General features: G+C 39.5%; 1 protein-coding gene across 2 annotated transcripts in view; it reads left to right on the plus strand.

Moving 5' to 3' along the window:
* Positions 1-10,126: 10,126 nt before the first annotated feature.
* Positions 10,127-15,862, plus strand: part of pbx1b (pre-B-cell leukemia homeobox 1b) — a 73,499-nt gene continuing 67,763 nt past the window's right edge. For both annotated transcript variants that reach the window (XM_043242438.1, XM_043242439.1), the window contains exons 1-2: positions 10,127-10,617; positions 12,081-12,154. In XM_043242438.1, the coding sequence (XP_043098373.1) occupies positions 10,430-10,617; positions 12,081-12,154 (262 nt within the window). In that variant the 5' untranslated portion in view covers positions 10,127-10,429. The remainder of the gene's footprint in view (positions 10,618-12,080; positions 12,155-15,862) is intronic.

Consider the following 15,862-nt stretch of genomic DNA (forward strand, 5'->3'; position numbering starts at 1 on the left):
TATAACCTTTGTTGCTGACCCATCCGACGTTAACTTTTTTCATCAGGTTGAAAATCATAAGCCAATCAGTGTTCTTGCTTGGTCAACCAACTTCACTAGAAAGCCTGTGCTAGCCTCGGATGGCCAGAAACTAGTTCTGAAATAAAAGGTGAACTTTTCATGCAGCATGTGTGCGTGTGTGTGTGTGTGTGTCTCCACTGAAAGGTGTGTGACGTGGCTGTGTGTTAACCAAAGGGCAGCACGCTGTGTGTGTGTGTGTGTGTGTGTGTGTGTGTGTGCTTGAGCGACTCTGGCCTGGATGAGCACAGTCGAGTTGTTGCTTTCTTTCGCCGCGCGTCCTTTGACATTTATCTCTCCTCACCTGCTCCGTGATGGAGATTCAGAGCGACGCGTCTCCCTCTCTGCCTCTGTTTCTCTCTCTCACTGCTAAATTGTCCCACTTTTTCTTCTCCTCTGCCCCTCTTTTAGCCACTCTGTCTCTCTGGTGTTTCCGCTAATATTCTTTCTGTCTGTTTATTTTTACCTCTTCTTGCCCATCTGCTCAAAACTACGATGGAGAAACCAGCGGCCCAGCATCTGACGTGAGGGACCACAATATTATTTGTAGTATTTTGTCTTATAAATATGTTCAACGTTTGAAAAAATAAGAAAAATGTATAAATGTAGAAGTAGTAAAGTCTCAGTTCATGCAGAGCAGTAAGATATGAGAGATGTGAATTTATGTAACTGTACTATTAACTGTGCCGTATACATGTATATATACTCATAATTCATGTCATGGAGGTATAAATTAGTGTTCTAGAAAGTGATAAAGTGAATTTAATGATTCATTAAATCAATTCATTTTTAGGAATCAAACAAGTGGCCATCATTATGAGTGAGTCATTGAATCATTCACTCAACCGATTCAATAAAAACCTTGAATTAATTCAGTAATTAAACCATAAAAGTCAATTAATCATTAATCATTATAATAATTATTCAAGATAAAGATTCAGAAATAAAATTTTATTATTTGAAAATATATTATAAAATAATAAAATATAAAAATAAAATAATAAAATATAAAATAATAAAATATAATTCTTACATATCCACTTGGGTTTAATATGCACTATATAGCAAGCAGATATACACATTCAAAATGAATTTTGTTGGTTTTTATAACTATTAACTGACAGATGATTTAAAGAAAGGATCTCATGACATCCGTTGTCTCTTACAATACACAATTATGCAAATTGAACTTGGCGAGCAAGGGATAGTTAAAAAGAGAAGGCTGTCAGTCAGATAAAAGTGTGTGGGCATGATGGGATTGTTCAATTACTTACATGGACGAGATGGCTAGTGGATTTAGTGTGTAACCTGCGCTGCAAATCTGAGATGGAGGTCAAACAAAACTGATCAAGGACATGCAAGTAAAATACACAGCTGAAATTAAACACACTTCCAGGGTGTTTAGGTGATCGAACAAAAAAGAAATGGTGACCAGTTACAACATTTAACATTATAAAAATTTGTGCTGTTAAACGATTTATTACATCCAAAAATGTTTGCATTGAGTATATTTATTATATATAAAGCACACAGTATATATTATAAAAATTTACATGTATATATTTATATTAATAAAATGTATATTTTATAAATATATATATATATTTTTTAAATATATAAATATTACATATTTTCTTAAATATACATGTATGCGATTGTACTTATACATACAAAATAAATATACACAGTCCAAAAACATATATGAGGAAAAACTTTTATTTTGGATTAATCATTGAAAAACAAGAAGTATTTTACTACGTCCTAAAACAGCATATTTCGTTTTGACCAAATTCAAAGGCATTCCTACAAATTCCAATGCAAATTAAACTTTTGTAAATTCAATTTGTTTAATAGCTAAGATGCTGTCTCACCAAAAAAAATGGTTTCTACAAGAAATCGTTTTTTGTCTTTTCAGCGCACGGAAAATATGATTCAGCCACATCTGTAATCTGTACGACACAGCTGTACAGGATTGAGCTTTCAACTATATTTTCTGTCTTTCCAGCAGAGTTTTAGTGTAATTACGGAACTGACCCCTCATTAGTTCATTAAACCTAAATTCAAAGAAATGATCATCTGGCAGAGAGAGAGAGAGAGAGAGAGACAGAGAGAGACAGAGAGAGAGAGAGAGAGAGAGAGAGAGAGAGAGAGAGAGAGAGAGAGAGAGAGAGAGAGAGAGAGAGAGAGAGAGCAGAGAGAGAGAGAGAGAGAGAGAGAGAGAGAGAGAGAGAGAGAGAGAGAGAGAGAGAGAGAGAGAGAGAGAGAGAGAGAGAGAGAGAGAGAGAGAGAGAGAGAGAGAGAGAGAGAGAGAGAGAGAGAGAGAGAGAGAGAGAGAGAGAGAGAGAGAGAGAGAGAGAGACAGAGAGAGAGAGAGAGAGAGAGAGAGAGAGAGAGAGAGAGAGAGAGAGAGAGAGAGAGAGAGAGAGAGAGAGAGAGAGACAGAGAGAGAGAGAGAGAGAGAGAGAGAGAGAGAGAGAGAGAGGATGTTTCTCCTTCCTTTCTGCCCTCTTCTATCCGGCCTGCTCGTCCTGACTCTTTATAAACGGCCTTTAAAAGCCTTTTTTATGTTGTTGTTTTTCCCTCATACAGTAAATGGAGCCATAATTTAACATTTTAATGCATGTTAATGGGTTGTTTAACCTTCTCTCCACAATCAAGTGTCTCTAAAAGGTTAACCTTGAATATGGGCCAGTTCAGACAATAATGTTCTCTGAGAATCATCACTGTCTAATGGAAACAGCGCGTGATCGTACAAGTCTGTCTTGAAGCATGCTTAGGCTTTACATATAATCTTGGTCAGCAACATCAAATTTTTATACGCACGCACACACACACACACACACACACACACACACACATATAGATAAATAACGTGAGTTGCATTTTTGTTCATTCATCGTGTTGCACAGCACATTTAGCTAGCATTCTAATGCCCTGTTTTCAATGTAAAAGCATCCTAGGTTGAAAACAATTTAATGTTATTCCATAACTTGATTGTGGACACAAGTAGTCCAGGAGATGAAGTCCATAGATGGAAACTTAATTTATCTCACTCTGTCCATGAGCTGTGAAAACAATCCCTCTCTGTACACGTATAAGAGCATGTATGGAGCGTCTGATTGAATTTTCTGAACTACTTACGCGTCTCAGAGGACGCTTTCCCTCTCTAGGACTTTTCATTTGTATCCTTGGCAGCAGCGTGTGTGTATGTGTGTGCGTGCGCTGCAGAGCATCAGCTTCATGAGTTCATTAGATTGTGGGATAGCTACAGGGTCAAAGGTCAAAGGCAGTTCAGGCACGTTTTGCAGCGCTGAGCTGCACATCCGCTCGGGGTTTAAAAGACAAAGGCATGTTTATAAAGTGATTTTATCACGGAAAACAGATTTGTCCTGTTCTTGTGAAATGCAACAGTTTAGCATAATATTCACAAAACACGATCGGCTTTTTTGCTAAATGACTGCATCTATCAAGCAAACTATAAGCTTTTAATTTAAAAATAAATGGTGTTCTTTGCAGTTTCGATTCATCCAAGAATCCTAATAAATAAAACAGTTTGCACGGATATATTGGGCAGCGCAACTGTTTTCAACGCTGATAATAATCTGAAATATTATTTAAGCAGCAAATCCGCATATTCGTCATTTCTGGAGGATCATGTGACACTAAAGACTGGAGGAACGATAAATTGCACTGAATATTAATTCGTAAATTAATACAAAAATGTTTGATCAAATAAATGCAGCCTTGGTGAGCACGACTCTTCTTTCATTAAAAAAAAGAAAATATAAAAATATAGTATGTATGTAACCTATACATTTATTTAGACAATTTATAAATCAATGCAACAAAATAATAAATCGTGCACTATTTAGCCTGCTATTTTTTTCACTATAGTATAGAAAATGGCAATAATATGTGACATAATAATAATAATAATAATATGTGTGTTACAGCACATTCATTTTGATAATGTCAGATAGAAAGTAGAAATAGGCTGAATAGTTGTTAAATTTAAATACACAATATCAATTAACGCTTAATTTATCCCAATACTCAATAATCAATTTAAGTAAGTGGCATCGGCAATTAAAGAAAAATATTTTTTTTCGATCCCAAATTTTACTGGTATTCCACCGTATGAATAATCTTTGGGTATAATATGTCAAAGTTCACTTTATTTTGCTGTCCTAATGAACCGCAGTGTCCTGCAAGCACTAGTAAAAAAAAAATAGGATAAATTCTATTTGTTGTCTGAATCATTTCTGGTACCTTTTTTCACCTGTAGGCTAGCCAGACATAACAATGGGGAGGAAGCGGGAGGAAAAAGGGGAGGAGAGGAGAGGAGTGCAGATGGCACACAAACATAATGAGGCTTGCAAATAAACAAGCAGTTGATTGATGCGATGGAGGAGACGTGCAGCTGATGGAGACCGGACTGCGATGGCAGCAGAAGCTCCTGAAGAGCTGGAGATGCTGGAGTCTCTGTGTGAGGCGGCATTGATGTGGCTCAGGGCGAGTGATTAGTATGTCTGCTGGAACACAGCTCCTCTTTGTTCTGGGCTCTATTGATTCTTTCAGGCTCGTCTACGGAGGCTCCACTGGCATGCTGCCGAAAGCCTTTCTGAGGTCCCTCCATGCCCTGGAAGCGAAACGCTCATACCACAGACGCTGACCGTCTCTCACATGTCTGTTTGTCTCCGATACCTACAGCGTTCGTTGCCGTGTAGAGATGTCATTACTTGTTTTTACGATGTTTGCTTTAGATAGAGATGCTGACTCCACCGCACGATCCGTTTGGGCGACTTCGCCTTCAACAAATCTGATCTTATGACGTTTAACAGGCTTTTTAGGGTTAAAAGAGTTTGGGTTTGAAGACTCTGCTAAATGCACAAATGTGACGTGTTTCTAGAACGAGTGAACCAGCGAAGAGCGCTGCTTTCTAATAGGTAAAACACATTGAAGCATGAGAGCCAAAACATTTAGGAAATGTTTGTTTTTTCGATTTCAGCAGAAATAAACCATTTTTTTCACCCATTTCTGAGGGCAAAAGATTTCCTAAGGCTGATTTAGCATCAAGTTACAGCGTCGTCACAGAACTCTGACAAACAGAAAGTTTCAGAAAGCCACCGAATCTTTGCTAACGTGATCACATCGTACGACGGATGATTCTGTGGTTTCATTCCAGTTTAGACATTCTACTAGCAGAAAGCAACTTTGCTACTGAATGTCAACTAGCAGTTATTAGAGAGTTAATATCTTCTAACGCTTTATTTTGACGGGTCCACAACATACTGTCTATCAGTATAAGTATATGTATGTCAACTTATTCTACTAACTCTAAACCTACCCAACGGTCTACTCTGAGAGTTATAAGACATACAGAGGCAAATTAACCAGAATCAGTTGACATGTAGTTACTTATAGTTAGTGGAATGTCTAAAGCGGACTACAAAATAAAGTGTAACCCTGCTTTTTGTTTGTCAAACTGTTTTATAGTTTTGGTTGCCTTTCATTGAACAGACTGAAAGCATTCCATTACACACACAGCAATGCAAACACATACCCACAGACAAGGCTTAAGTCTAGTCCTAGACTGAAATAAACCTGCACTGACCGATTTTAAAACATGTCAGTGCCTTTGTTTTATCTTAAAATGCACACCAGTAATGTTTATAAAAATTGTCCTGATTGAACCATGGCCTAATCCTGGTCTGTGAAACCCAGACCTCTGAATGACAGAAGACTAACTGTTCTTTAAAATCTGGAGACCAAACTAGGAAACAAATATGTCCGACTGATTTGACCTATAGCTTTTTAAACGATAATTATTGACCTTTTTATTTGCCATTGATTTTCATTAAACTAGTGGGTATGACTACAATAGGGCCCTGGCCAAATTAATCAATTAGGGCATTTAAGTCATTTTAGAAACATGCCTCAGAAAAAAGCATTGGTGTGCATCTTGAGACAAGGCACCGACACGTTATAAGATCAAACAATACGAGTTTCTTTGAGTTGAAACGGCTCAGATTTACATTTAGTCTTACATTTGAGAAAATCACCGCTGCTGTCGCACTTCGCGCTAACTCCGGGATCAGTGTGAGAGGAATCTCCCGGAGCAGAGGAACGAGAGAGATCCAGCGATCCACTTCAGACTGCATCGCTGTCAGCTTCAATCCACTCACAGAACACACACACACACACACACACACACACACACGCATGCAGGCGTAACGCGTGTTTGCGTCAAACGCCACGGATCTGTGCCGTGTGTAGAGTGAGGTCTTAAGTGATTACTGTAAAGCTCTTTCAGTGATGAGAAATGTGATATACGATTTGGCATTAATTCATGTTTTTATTGATATGCAGTTGCGAAGCCTTGATGCTGTCTTAAGTCGTATGTCAATAGCCATTCCTGCTTGTTCGTTTTACGGTATTAAAACTGTAAATTAGGGTATTTTATTTATGGCATAATGTGTAAGTCTGCACCCACAGAATTTGGTAGAAAAGCTCCACATATTTTCACACCATTCACGAATCCTCCTTTGCATGCTTGTTCACTATAAATTAGCGTTTGACGATACTTTCAGCTCAAACTAAACACTTTTTTAAGCCGTCCGGCAGATTTCCTCCCGCAAATGTAAAAACGTGAGATTTGGCATGGAAATCCACGTCTCGATGACTACGAGGTGATTTTAAGGGAAGAATGGACGTGACTCACATGATCAGTGGTTTTCCATATGGAAGCAGGACGAGGAAAGCGTGTTCCCTCTGTGGTGTTGTATTTGACATGGTGGTCTGAAATGGACTCTGTTACTGTTAATAGCTGTGAATGTATGACACAGAATCACATTAGGGTGCCAATATTGTGTCTTATACACAATGAGTGCAGCTGCCACCAACAAAACACATATCTAGATTCTAAGAGGTCCTTTTACAAAAGTGTCTATCTATCTGTCTATCTATCTATCTATCTATCTATCTATCTATCTATCTATCTATCTATCTATCTATCTATCTATCTATCTATCTATCTATCTATCTATCTATCTATCTATCTATCTATCTGTCTGTCTGTCTGTCAGTCAATCAATCAATCAATCAATCAATCAATCAATCAATCAATCTATCTATCTATCTATCTATCTATCTATCTATCTATCTATCTATCTATCTATCTATCCATCCATCCATCCATCCATCCATCCATCCATCCATCCGTCGTCAATCAATCAATCAATCAATCAATCAATCAATCTATCTATCTATCTATCTATCTATCTATCTATCTATCCATCCATCCATCTATATCATCTATCTATCTATCCATCCATCCATCCATCCATCTATCATCTATCTATCTATCTATCCATCCATCCATCCATCCATCCATCCATCTATCATCTATCTATCTATCTATCTATCCATCCATCCATCCATCCATCCATCCATCTATCTATCTATCTATCTATCTATCTATCTATCTATCTATCTATCTATCTATCCATCCATCCATCCATCCATCCATCTGTCTATATGTGCGTGTGTGGAATTCTTTTGTATTTTTGCAATTTTTATTTACTGCTTATTCATTTCTTATGATGCTCTGTTACCACCAACTCTTGGACACATTCACTTTCGTCAACTTGTTTTCGACTCCAAGCGATTGATCGTAGGCCTCTGGACTCACGCATCTCTATTTTTCACCGATTGTTGCCAAATGTATATATAAGATGGCAAAAGTATTGATTCCAAGACTTAATGATTCCAAGAATTGGTGATAACACCCATGTTAGTTTTTGCTTGAAAGAACAATTTTGGGTTCAACAAAAAAACTGTCAGTGAAGAATACTTAAAAGAACTTTTTTTTTTCATGAGAAGAACCATCATTCAACAAAGGATTTTTCCACAGATTTTTACGTTTGTAGATACACTAGTGTATCCATGCGCGATTATATAGTCCCATTTTATTATCTCCATAGTCATGACCCTCCAGTTGATAATCTTAATTTTACATGACTTAATTTGTTAAAACGCCTATAACTTTCTGATTCTGAACGCTTAAAGATTTCCAAAGTCAAAACCAAACAGCTTGAAAGCCCAAACCGCTTTATTTCCGCATTCGTAGCGTTCCACGAAGCGCTCGTTAGATTGATCTGATGAGCGAACGCGTTGCCGTGTGCTGGTCAGGACAGATGTTTGGACAGTGCGACCGTCTCTCATGCTACGTGAAGGATCTCTCAGGGATTCCTGTTAGAGCCTGGCAGATGGCGAGACGCACGCAGGTACAGAACTGTCCTTTTACAAACTCAAGCCGAGGATAAACAGAGAACAACCAGGGGACTGTCTGCGAAGTCGCTCCGAATACATTCCAAGAAATCCGTCTCGTAGCCAGAGGCTCGCTGCTCAATTTGGAACAAGGAAACTAGCCTGAAGTGTCTTCCATTTATTTTCGCTCCAGGATTCGCTGGATGTTCTCGGTTGAGTTAAGCAGGCATCTCTCAATCATACACACTGGATCGTGTGTGTGTGTGTGTGTGTGTGTGTGTGTGAACCTCCCCCTTTCCCAGTGGCAGGAGCACTAGAGTGGATGCTTCAGACCTGGAAGGCACTTTTCAGCCTGGTCACACACACTGAGGCCCTGCTGCTTGGCTGCGCACCATGGGTCACCGGCTTACATTAGAAAAACCCAAGCGAACACACTCAAGCGTGCTGCTCGAACATACCTGACAAAACCCAGCGCTGCGCTGAGCATTGCAGCAGATCGATGCGCTGCGCTCCAACAAGACGCTTAAATAAAATGCGTAAAATCATTTTAGGAACACCTAATTGCCGCCGCTTAATTAAAAAACGAAACCGGCGCGAAAAATGTAAAGATTCGACATTATTCAGCCGGATTGAAGCGAAGGGAGGAATCATTCGATCGTTAATCCTGAATTAAGCACATTAACCGGGTAATAACTGAAATGGATGAAGGACAAGGTCGATTGTTTTGATTGGGAGTTTTACACCTCTGTGAAATATATCTATTCCTTGGCAGCGGGCTGGAAAATGAGATGGAGTCGTGGAGAGAAAATGGAGGTCTATCACTGGTCAAAGGCGAAAGTGAGACAGACCCTGAACGTCAGACTCGATGATTTAGCTCGCGTTCGAAACATCAATACGTCCCAACATTTTCAGTGTCCCTCGTTTTAAAGTGTCTGATGAGTTCCCACCACAAATTAATGAATGCATTACAATAATAATAATAATATAAAAACCTGACATATTTCTTCATATAGCCTATTTATTATTGTAATATTTGACATTATTGTTTGTGTAGAGGAAATAAATTAGTTTTTACAGTTATCATAATACTGCTTGTTGCACAAAATCATATTACAAATGAATAATTAATTGAGTAGAATATTATACTGAATATTATAATGATATTTTGCTTGTAAATATATATGAAAAATAAAACGTTTTTTTTTATTTAGGTTTTTATGATAATACTACTGCTTATTACAAAATAGAATATAGATAATATATATTATAATAGAATATTATATATAAATTCTAATTATCGTAATAAATAAATTATGTGTATTTAGAAATATAATTCATATATTTTATTATAATATTTCACATGATTGTATTGACACAGTATTAAATAATAAACATTATGAACTGTTTATAGTAAGTAAATTCATTTTCTTTTAGGTTTTTACGATCATACTAGTGCTTTACGATTATTTTTAAACGTACACACACACACACACACACAACATGCAAATAATTAGGACGTTAATATGTTATGATACAGGCTATATAAATATGTTAATTTGATTATTACTTTCATTTAACATTAGGATATCGCGCAGAATATTTGTTATCGCAGACACCCGTGGCATTCTCTCTAAATACATCAGAGATATTAACACAAAACACATGTGCAGCGGACAAACACGAAGAGCAAGAATCTCCCCAGCGCAATGATTGACGCGCACTGAGAGACGTGCAGAGGCGGGGCTACACGGTCGCGGCGTCCAATCGCGGCGAGGGGGCGGGGCCAACGCATCGCAGAGTCCGTGAGCTTTGAGAGCGCTACAATGTAACAAAAGCAGCGGGATGAAACAGTAAAATAACGCGCGAGTGTATGAAGCGCTGCGTTCACGCGGGACCTGATTAACACCACACGCCACACACACACACACACATACACACGCGCGCACACACACGCGCGCGCACCCCGGCGAGTTTAGTGGTTAAAGGGCTGATAGCGGCTCGGGCTGTGAGTGAGTGAGCTCAGGAGGACCGCGCTTACAGAGACACCGACAGAGGAATCTCCGCCGCAGCTGGACAGAGGACCGGAGGACCGGAGCGGGCCGACATGGACGAGCAGCCGCGCCTGATGCACGCTCATGCGGCCGTGGGGATGAGCGGACACCCGGGCCTGTCACAGCACATACCGGACAACACCGGAGCCAACGACGGAGACGGAAGGAAGCAGGACATTGGAGACATTTTACAACAGATCATGACCATCACTGACCAGAGTCTGGACGAGGCGCAGGCCAGGTGAGCTGTCACTCATCTCATCCGAAGATCTGGAATATTCACGCTGACTTTCATCTTCAAGGCGCCATTGACACTTGATCGATTAGCGCATAAAAACAGCGCGCACTTTTGCCAAGCGTTAGTCTTTAAATTAATAAAAATAAAAAATAAAATACGTAAAAATATAGCGGTACAGCAATTGCACATTTGCATCGCGCATTAAATTTACGTGATGCATAACACGTATATTAAAAATAATAAACACGAACGGCTTAAATATAGAATACATAAAGTAACGTGCACACAAAATAAACGTTCATATATTTATGTATGAGTGTTATATAATATAATTAGCAAAAGCGCGTGCGATATATGTAGCTTTTGTAAAAAAAAAAAAAAAAAAATCATTTTTGTTATACTTTACCAACGCTATACTAATATATAAACTGATCAAAGATAGACTTCCAAAACTATTCAGTTAAGCTGCTTTAATATTCGCCAGCCCTTAAGGTGTGTAAACCGTGATAAATAACACACCAACAGATATTGTTAAAAAATAATTCAACTCTTGATAAATTAATGTGAGATCTTTAGCTTTAGAATCTACTGCCATTTAGTTTTTTTTTATGTTAGTTGGCATGTAATTCTCTTTAGACTTATCAAGCGTCTTTAAAAAAAAAAAATTATACTGTAGTACAAATATCTGCAGTGAGCAAATGTGCGATTTGAGCAGAAAAAAATATAGTTTAGATGTCTGACATCAAATGTTTCCTTGCAGATCAGGCGTTATTGACTAAGCAGGCATCCAGATACGGACTGATAACACAATCGTTGTTGTCAGTGTGTCCAAACACATGTAGTGTGTAGTGACAGACATCAGTGTATTTTTCTGACATGCAGTGCTCATTTTTTGTCAATAGAAATGAACAGATGCCACGATAGAATTTGACAGACAGCACTGAGACTCATATCACACGTCTGACCGTGTCCCTTTAGGATAAATAGTGCTCAGAATGGAGGTTTTTAATTCGACTATATTTTATAATTTTATCTCGCTTTTTCCTCTGTGCGTTTCAGAACTGTCTGCAGTGCACGGCGTTATGATTTGTAATTTTTTTAAATGATGTAATCGCTCGGCCCAGAGCCATTACAAATGGCTAAATATTCGAATGCATTAATTAATCATTTTTTTGCACACGGATGTGTTCAATAAAAAACATGCATTTTTAAAAATAATGCATTTTTAGGAATATTTTAGTTGCAGTACATGCACTGATGCAAAAGTCTGAATTATTATTATTATTATTAGTGCTACTTACTGATGGAATTTTTGCATGCAGAACGTGATTAACAGAGACTAGCATGCGTTTCGTTTCGCCACGATCAGCGTACGTTCAGGCAACAGGCAGATGAATAAGTCTTTGCTAGCCGAGTGAAATATTGGTCTGCTCAGACGCTCACCGCGGCCTTGTGTTGTGTTTCAGAAAACATGCTCTTAACTGCCACAGAATGAAGCCAGCGCTCTTCAACGTCCTGTGTGAAATCAAAGAAAAAACAGGCAAGTCATGCTATGCTTTAAAATACAAGACAAATGCACACGTGAAAGAGAAAAAAAAAAAACCCAAAACACTGGATGTTTGTTGCACGTCAAGTGCATTTGTTTTTCAGCGTCTGGTCGAAGCCGTGAAAGCAAACTGTTGTGTTTTAAACTGTTGTGTGACATATCTAATCCTCTCCTGAAAAATCTTCTAATTGGGAATAATGCAGTGGCGTGCTGTTTTGTGTGCATCGGGTGTTTCGTAGAATAGATTTGGGCGGGCGGATGAGGGTTTGTGGCGATCGCAGTGAGGACGTGAAGAGAAACGTCTGTGGAAGTTCGGCTTCTTTGACCTCTGACCGGTAAATCATCTTTACTGCTCTCTCGCTGTACCGGGCTTGTTTTCCGTGCAGCTACGTCCTGGTTAGCGAAGAGCAGGATTGAATTACACGCCGCCCTAAGTTGCTAAGTCGAAATGTTTATTTAGTTGCGTTCGGCTAAAGCCGTGGATGAATATTGCGTTTGTGCATTTTTGGAAGGAAACCTCGTTTGGTTTCGTGGAGCCGCTGCAAGGAGAGGGTCGAACGTGACGTTTGCGGTCTGCTCCGTCGAGAGCCGAGTGGTGTTCTTTTTTTTTTTTTCTCTCGAGCCGAGAGACTAGGAACTGCGATGCATTTGCGCCGCTGAGATACCGAGACGCTATCGCTCTGCGGTTTGATGTGGAAGCGGTTCCAGCGTGTTTCACAGTCATTAGTGCATGAAATAAAAAGGACTAGATGAAGGATAAAGCGGATTTCTTTATCATTATCTCTCCGACTGCTCGGTTCCAGCTGTGAGGCCGTGGGTGGTTCTCATCTCTGTTGATTCTGTCTCGGTCTCGGCCGCCGCCGATGATGTTTTCGTTGAGAGCGGGGGCTTTCTGCGGCCTGCTATGCGTCCGAGAGGGGAGTGACACAGTTATGCGTGGAGTTTTACTCCCCGCCGTTTCTTTTCCTGATTGTTTTTCTTTCGCGAGTTCACGCAGAGTTCGAGCGCGGACGTATCCCAGACCGCTCCGCTCCCCTTTGGCCTTTTTTTTCGGGCCAAAAAAATCCGCCGGGTCGAAACGACACGCCGGCGAGGTTTGAGATCGTTGGGCTCCCGCGGCCTTCAACGCATCCGCGGGTGTTTGTCATGTTCAGGAAACCTCTTTTTAGGAATTCTAGACGCGTTCGAAGCCTCCTCGGGTGTTTCGGATTTCGAACGTAAGCTGTCGTTCGGTGTTTTTTCTCAAGAGTCGCGCGGTCGTTAACTTTATTTGTTTTGAAATCATGCAGGAATCAAAATAGCTCGTGGGAAGTGTTTGTTCTGTTCGACGTCCGTGGAGATGTTGGCGTTTTGGCAAAAGTGCGCAGGAGTGATGTTCGGATGTCTGTAACGCTAGTTTGCTGGGAGTTACTGCTGAGAAGAAATCGTAATTGCGTTCAATTTGGCTTTAGCGAACGCTTTGTACAAAAAAAGTGTTTTTTTGATTCCTTTTCAAACTTTTTAGCATTTGCATACTCTTTACATCTTCTGGAGCAGATCATGTCAGCTCGGTTGCTCTTAATCTTTATTAACTCACCAAGTTAATCTCTTATTTAGCATTTATTAGAACGCTAATAACCCTTGTATTTTAATTTCAAGTTGCAGTGCGTAAGATAATATTAAAACGCACGCTCAAATGAGATTAGCCGAACTAGGCGGTTATAATGCACAAATTGTTAGCGTTATCAAACTAATCGAAAGGCTATAAATGAGTCGCGCTGATTTAAAGGCATGCTTGGTTTTTCCACATCGCAAAAATGTAACGTTTTAAACGCGATAAATAATGCACCCGTCGTTTGCATTTAAAAAAAGTTTGTTTAAAGCTATTAGCGGAGCGATCCGATTGGGTTTGAAAAAGTAGAGCGGTAAAGCTTCACAGGTAATTAAAGCTCAAGACCACATCCAGTCCTGTCAGTGAGTCTATAGTGTGTTTTTACAGTTCCTCCCCGTGTGCCAGTTGACACGGCCCCCGGGTCACGACCCGACCTATTGACCCCGCCGTGTTTTTACTGCGATATAAGGGAACGGCAGACGTAGGGGGACATCTAAACAGCCCGAGTGTTCTTTTATGCGTCCAGAAAGAGGAAGAACGCTTTATTTCAGTCCAAACGTCTTGAGACACCGCCGTGTTTTCATGCCGCTCTTCAGCGCTCGCTTTCATTCCGCTCATATTTTCTTTCTTATCTGAGGAATGTGCCTGAGCGCGCGTGTTTGCTTAAAGGTGGATTTTATAGTCTCCGTGCATGTTCGCGCTGTCATCTTTGTACGGTAGGCATTGTAGTTCACGCACATTGTGTGTACGTGGAGCACAAACCACGCATTTTATATGAATGCAGAAGGTTTATGGACATTAAACGTCGGCGTGTTTTATAATCTTTTCTAAAAGTGGTGAAGTTGTGCGTTGTCTCGACTCCGCTGTGGTAAAATCGCTGTAATGCACGGCCCGTGACGGCTGTGCTGTTGTTCAAGCTGTATTTAGTTTTCCCATCAAACGGCAAAAGAGTGCTAAAAAATACAGTTTTACTCCTTGCAGACAGATCTAACAGCTTTAGCCGCGTTTAGTATTTTGCATTAAAAATGCGTTTTACGCGTAATAATTAGCGACGACTTTCGAATCACGTTCGTAACAGAAATAGAGCGCTGCACTTGTTTACACGCTCACGAAACAATGGGAGTGTCTCGTCTGAGCGTCTGTGATCTTTGAAGCGCGCAGCACAGAATCGTGTTGGAAAGGATCTGGCACCAAAACGGCTTTCCAAAAATACACTCTCAAACTATTCCAGCCGGATCAGTCGGCTCACACGGACCCGGTACCACGCAAACTCTCGTTGCATTATCCTTCACGGCGAAATAACCGAGCCAGCGCTTGAAAGGAGCCGTGCAAATACGTTTTTTGGTTTCGTCTCAGTGTTTCTGACACATGGAGACTCGTCTCTACGGAAGCGGAATTCTTGGATCTCTTGGAACTTCAGAACGATGTCAAAGCATCTAATTGCTGAATGTCAGAGTTTGTTCTGTGACACCACCTTGAACCTCCAGCGCCGACAAAGACACAGTAGCAGCGCTCTGCCGTTGAGGAGTACGAGGGTTTGAGCGCCTGTCAGAGATTTTACGTCGCATTCAAATAGTCGTTAACTTCAGAAAGATCCAAATGAAGCCCTAATGGAAGCTGTTTATGCACTCGCTGGCTTGTTTGTTGTTGCTTTTTCTTCGCTCCAATCTGAATGGGTTTTTCCTTTCATTGCAAACCAATTTTTTTCAGCTTTGTTTTTATGTGTGCAGTGCTTTTTGCATTGTCCGTAGTAAATGTTTTTTTTGGTTTTTATCATAATAAATAAATAAATGAGCTGGTCGTTTAGATTTTGAGCGCTTTTGAGCGTCTCAAACTTCTGTTGCATGCAGTACAAATAGTTTAGTCTAAAATACTTTAGACAACTTTAGAGTGCTTTTATTTTATTGTAAAATATATAATAATATATAATGTATTATATAATAACAACATATCATTTATCTAATATATATAATGCTTATAAATAATAAATAAAAGCAATAGATAGATCATATTTAGATTAGATTTACTATTATTGAATATTCTATTATTAGCTAATATGTTTTTAGAAAATTAATATTGATTTTGTAAAAAATCTGTAAAAAATGCTTTTT

Source organism: Puntigrus tetrazona, chromosome 6 (genome assembly GCF_018831695.1).
Source record: "Puntigrus tetrazona isolate hp1 chromosome 6, ASM1883169v1, whole genome shotgun sequence".
Taxonomy (NCBI): domain Eukaryota; kingdom Metazoa; phylum Chordata; class Actinopteri; order Cypriniformes; family Cyprinidae; genus Puntigrus; species Puntigrus tetrazona.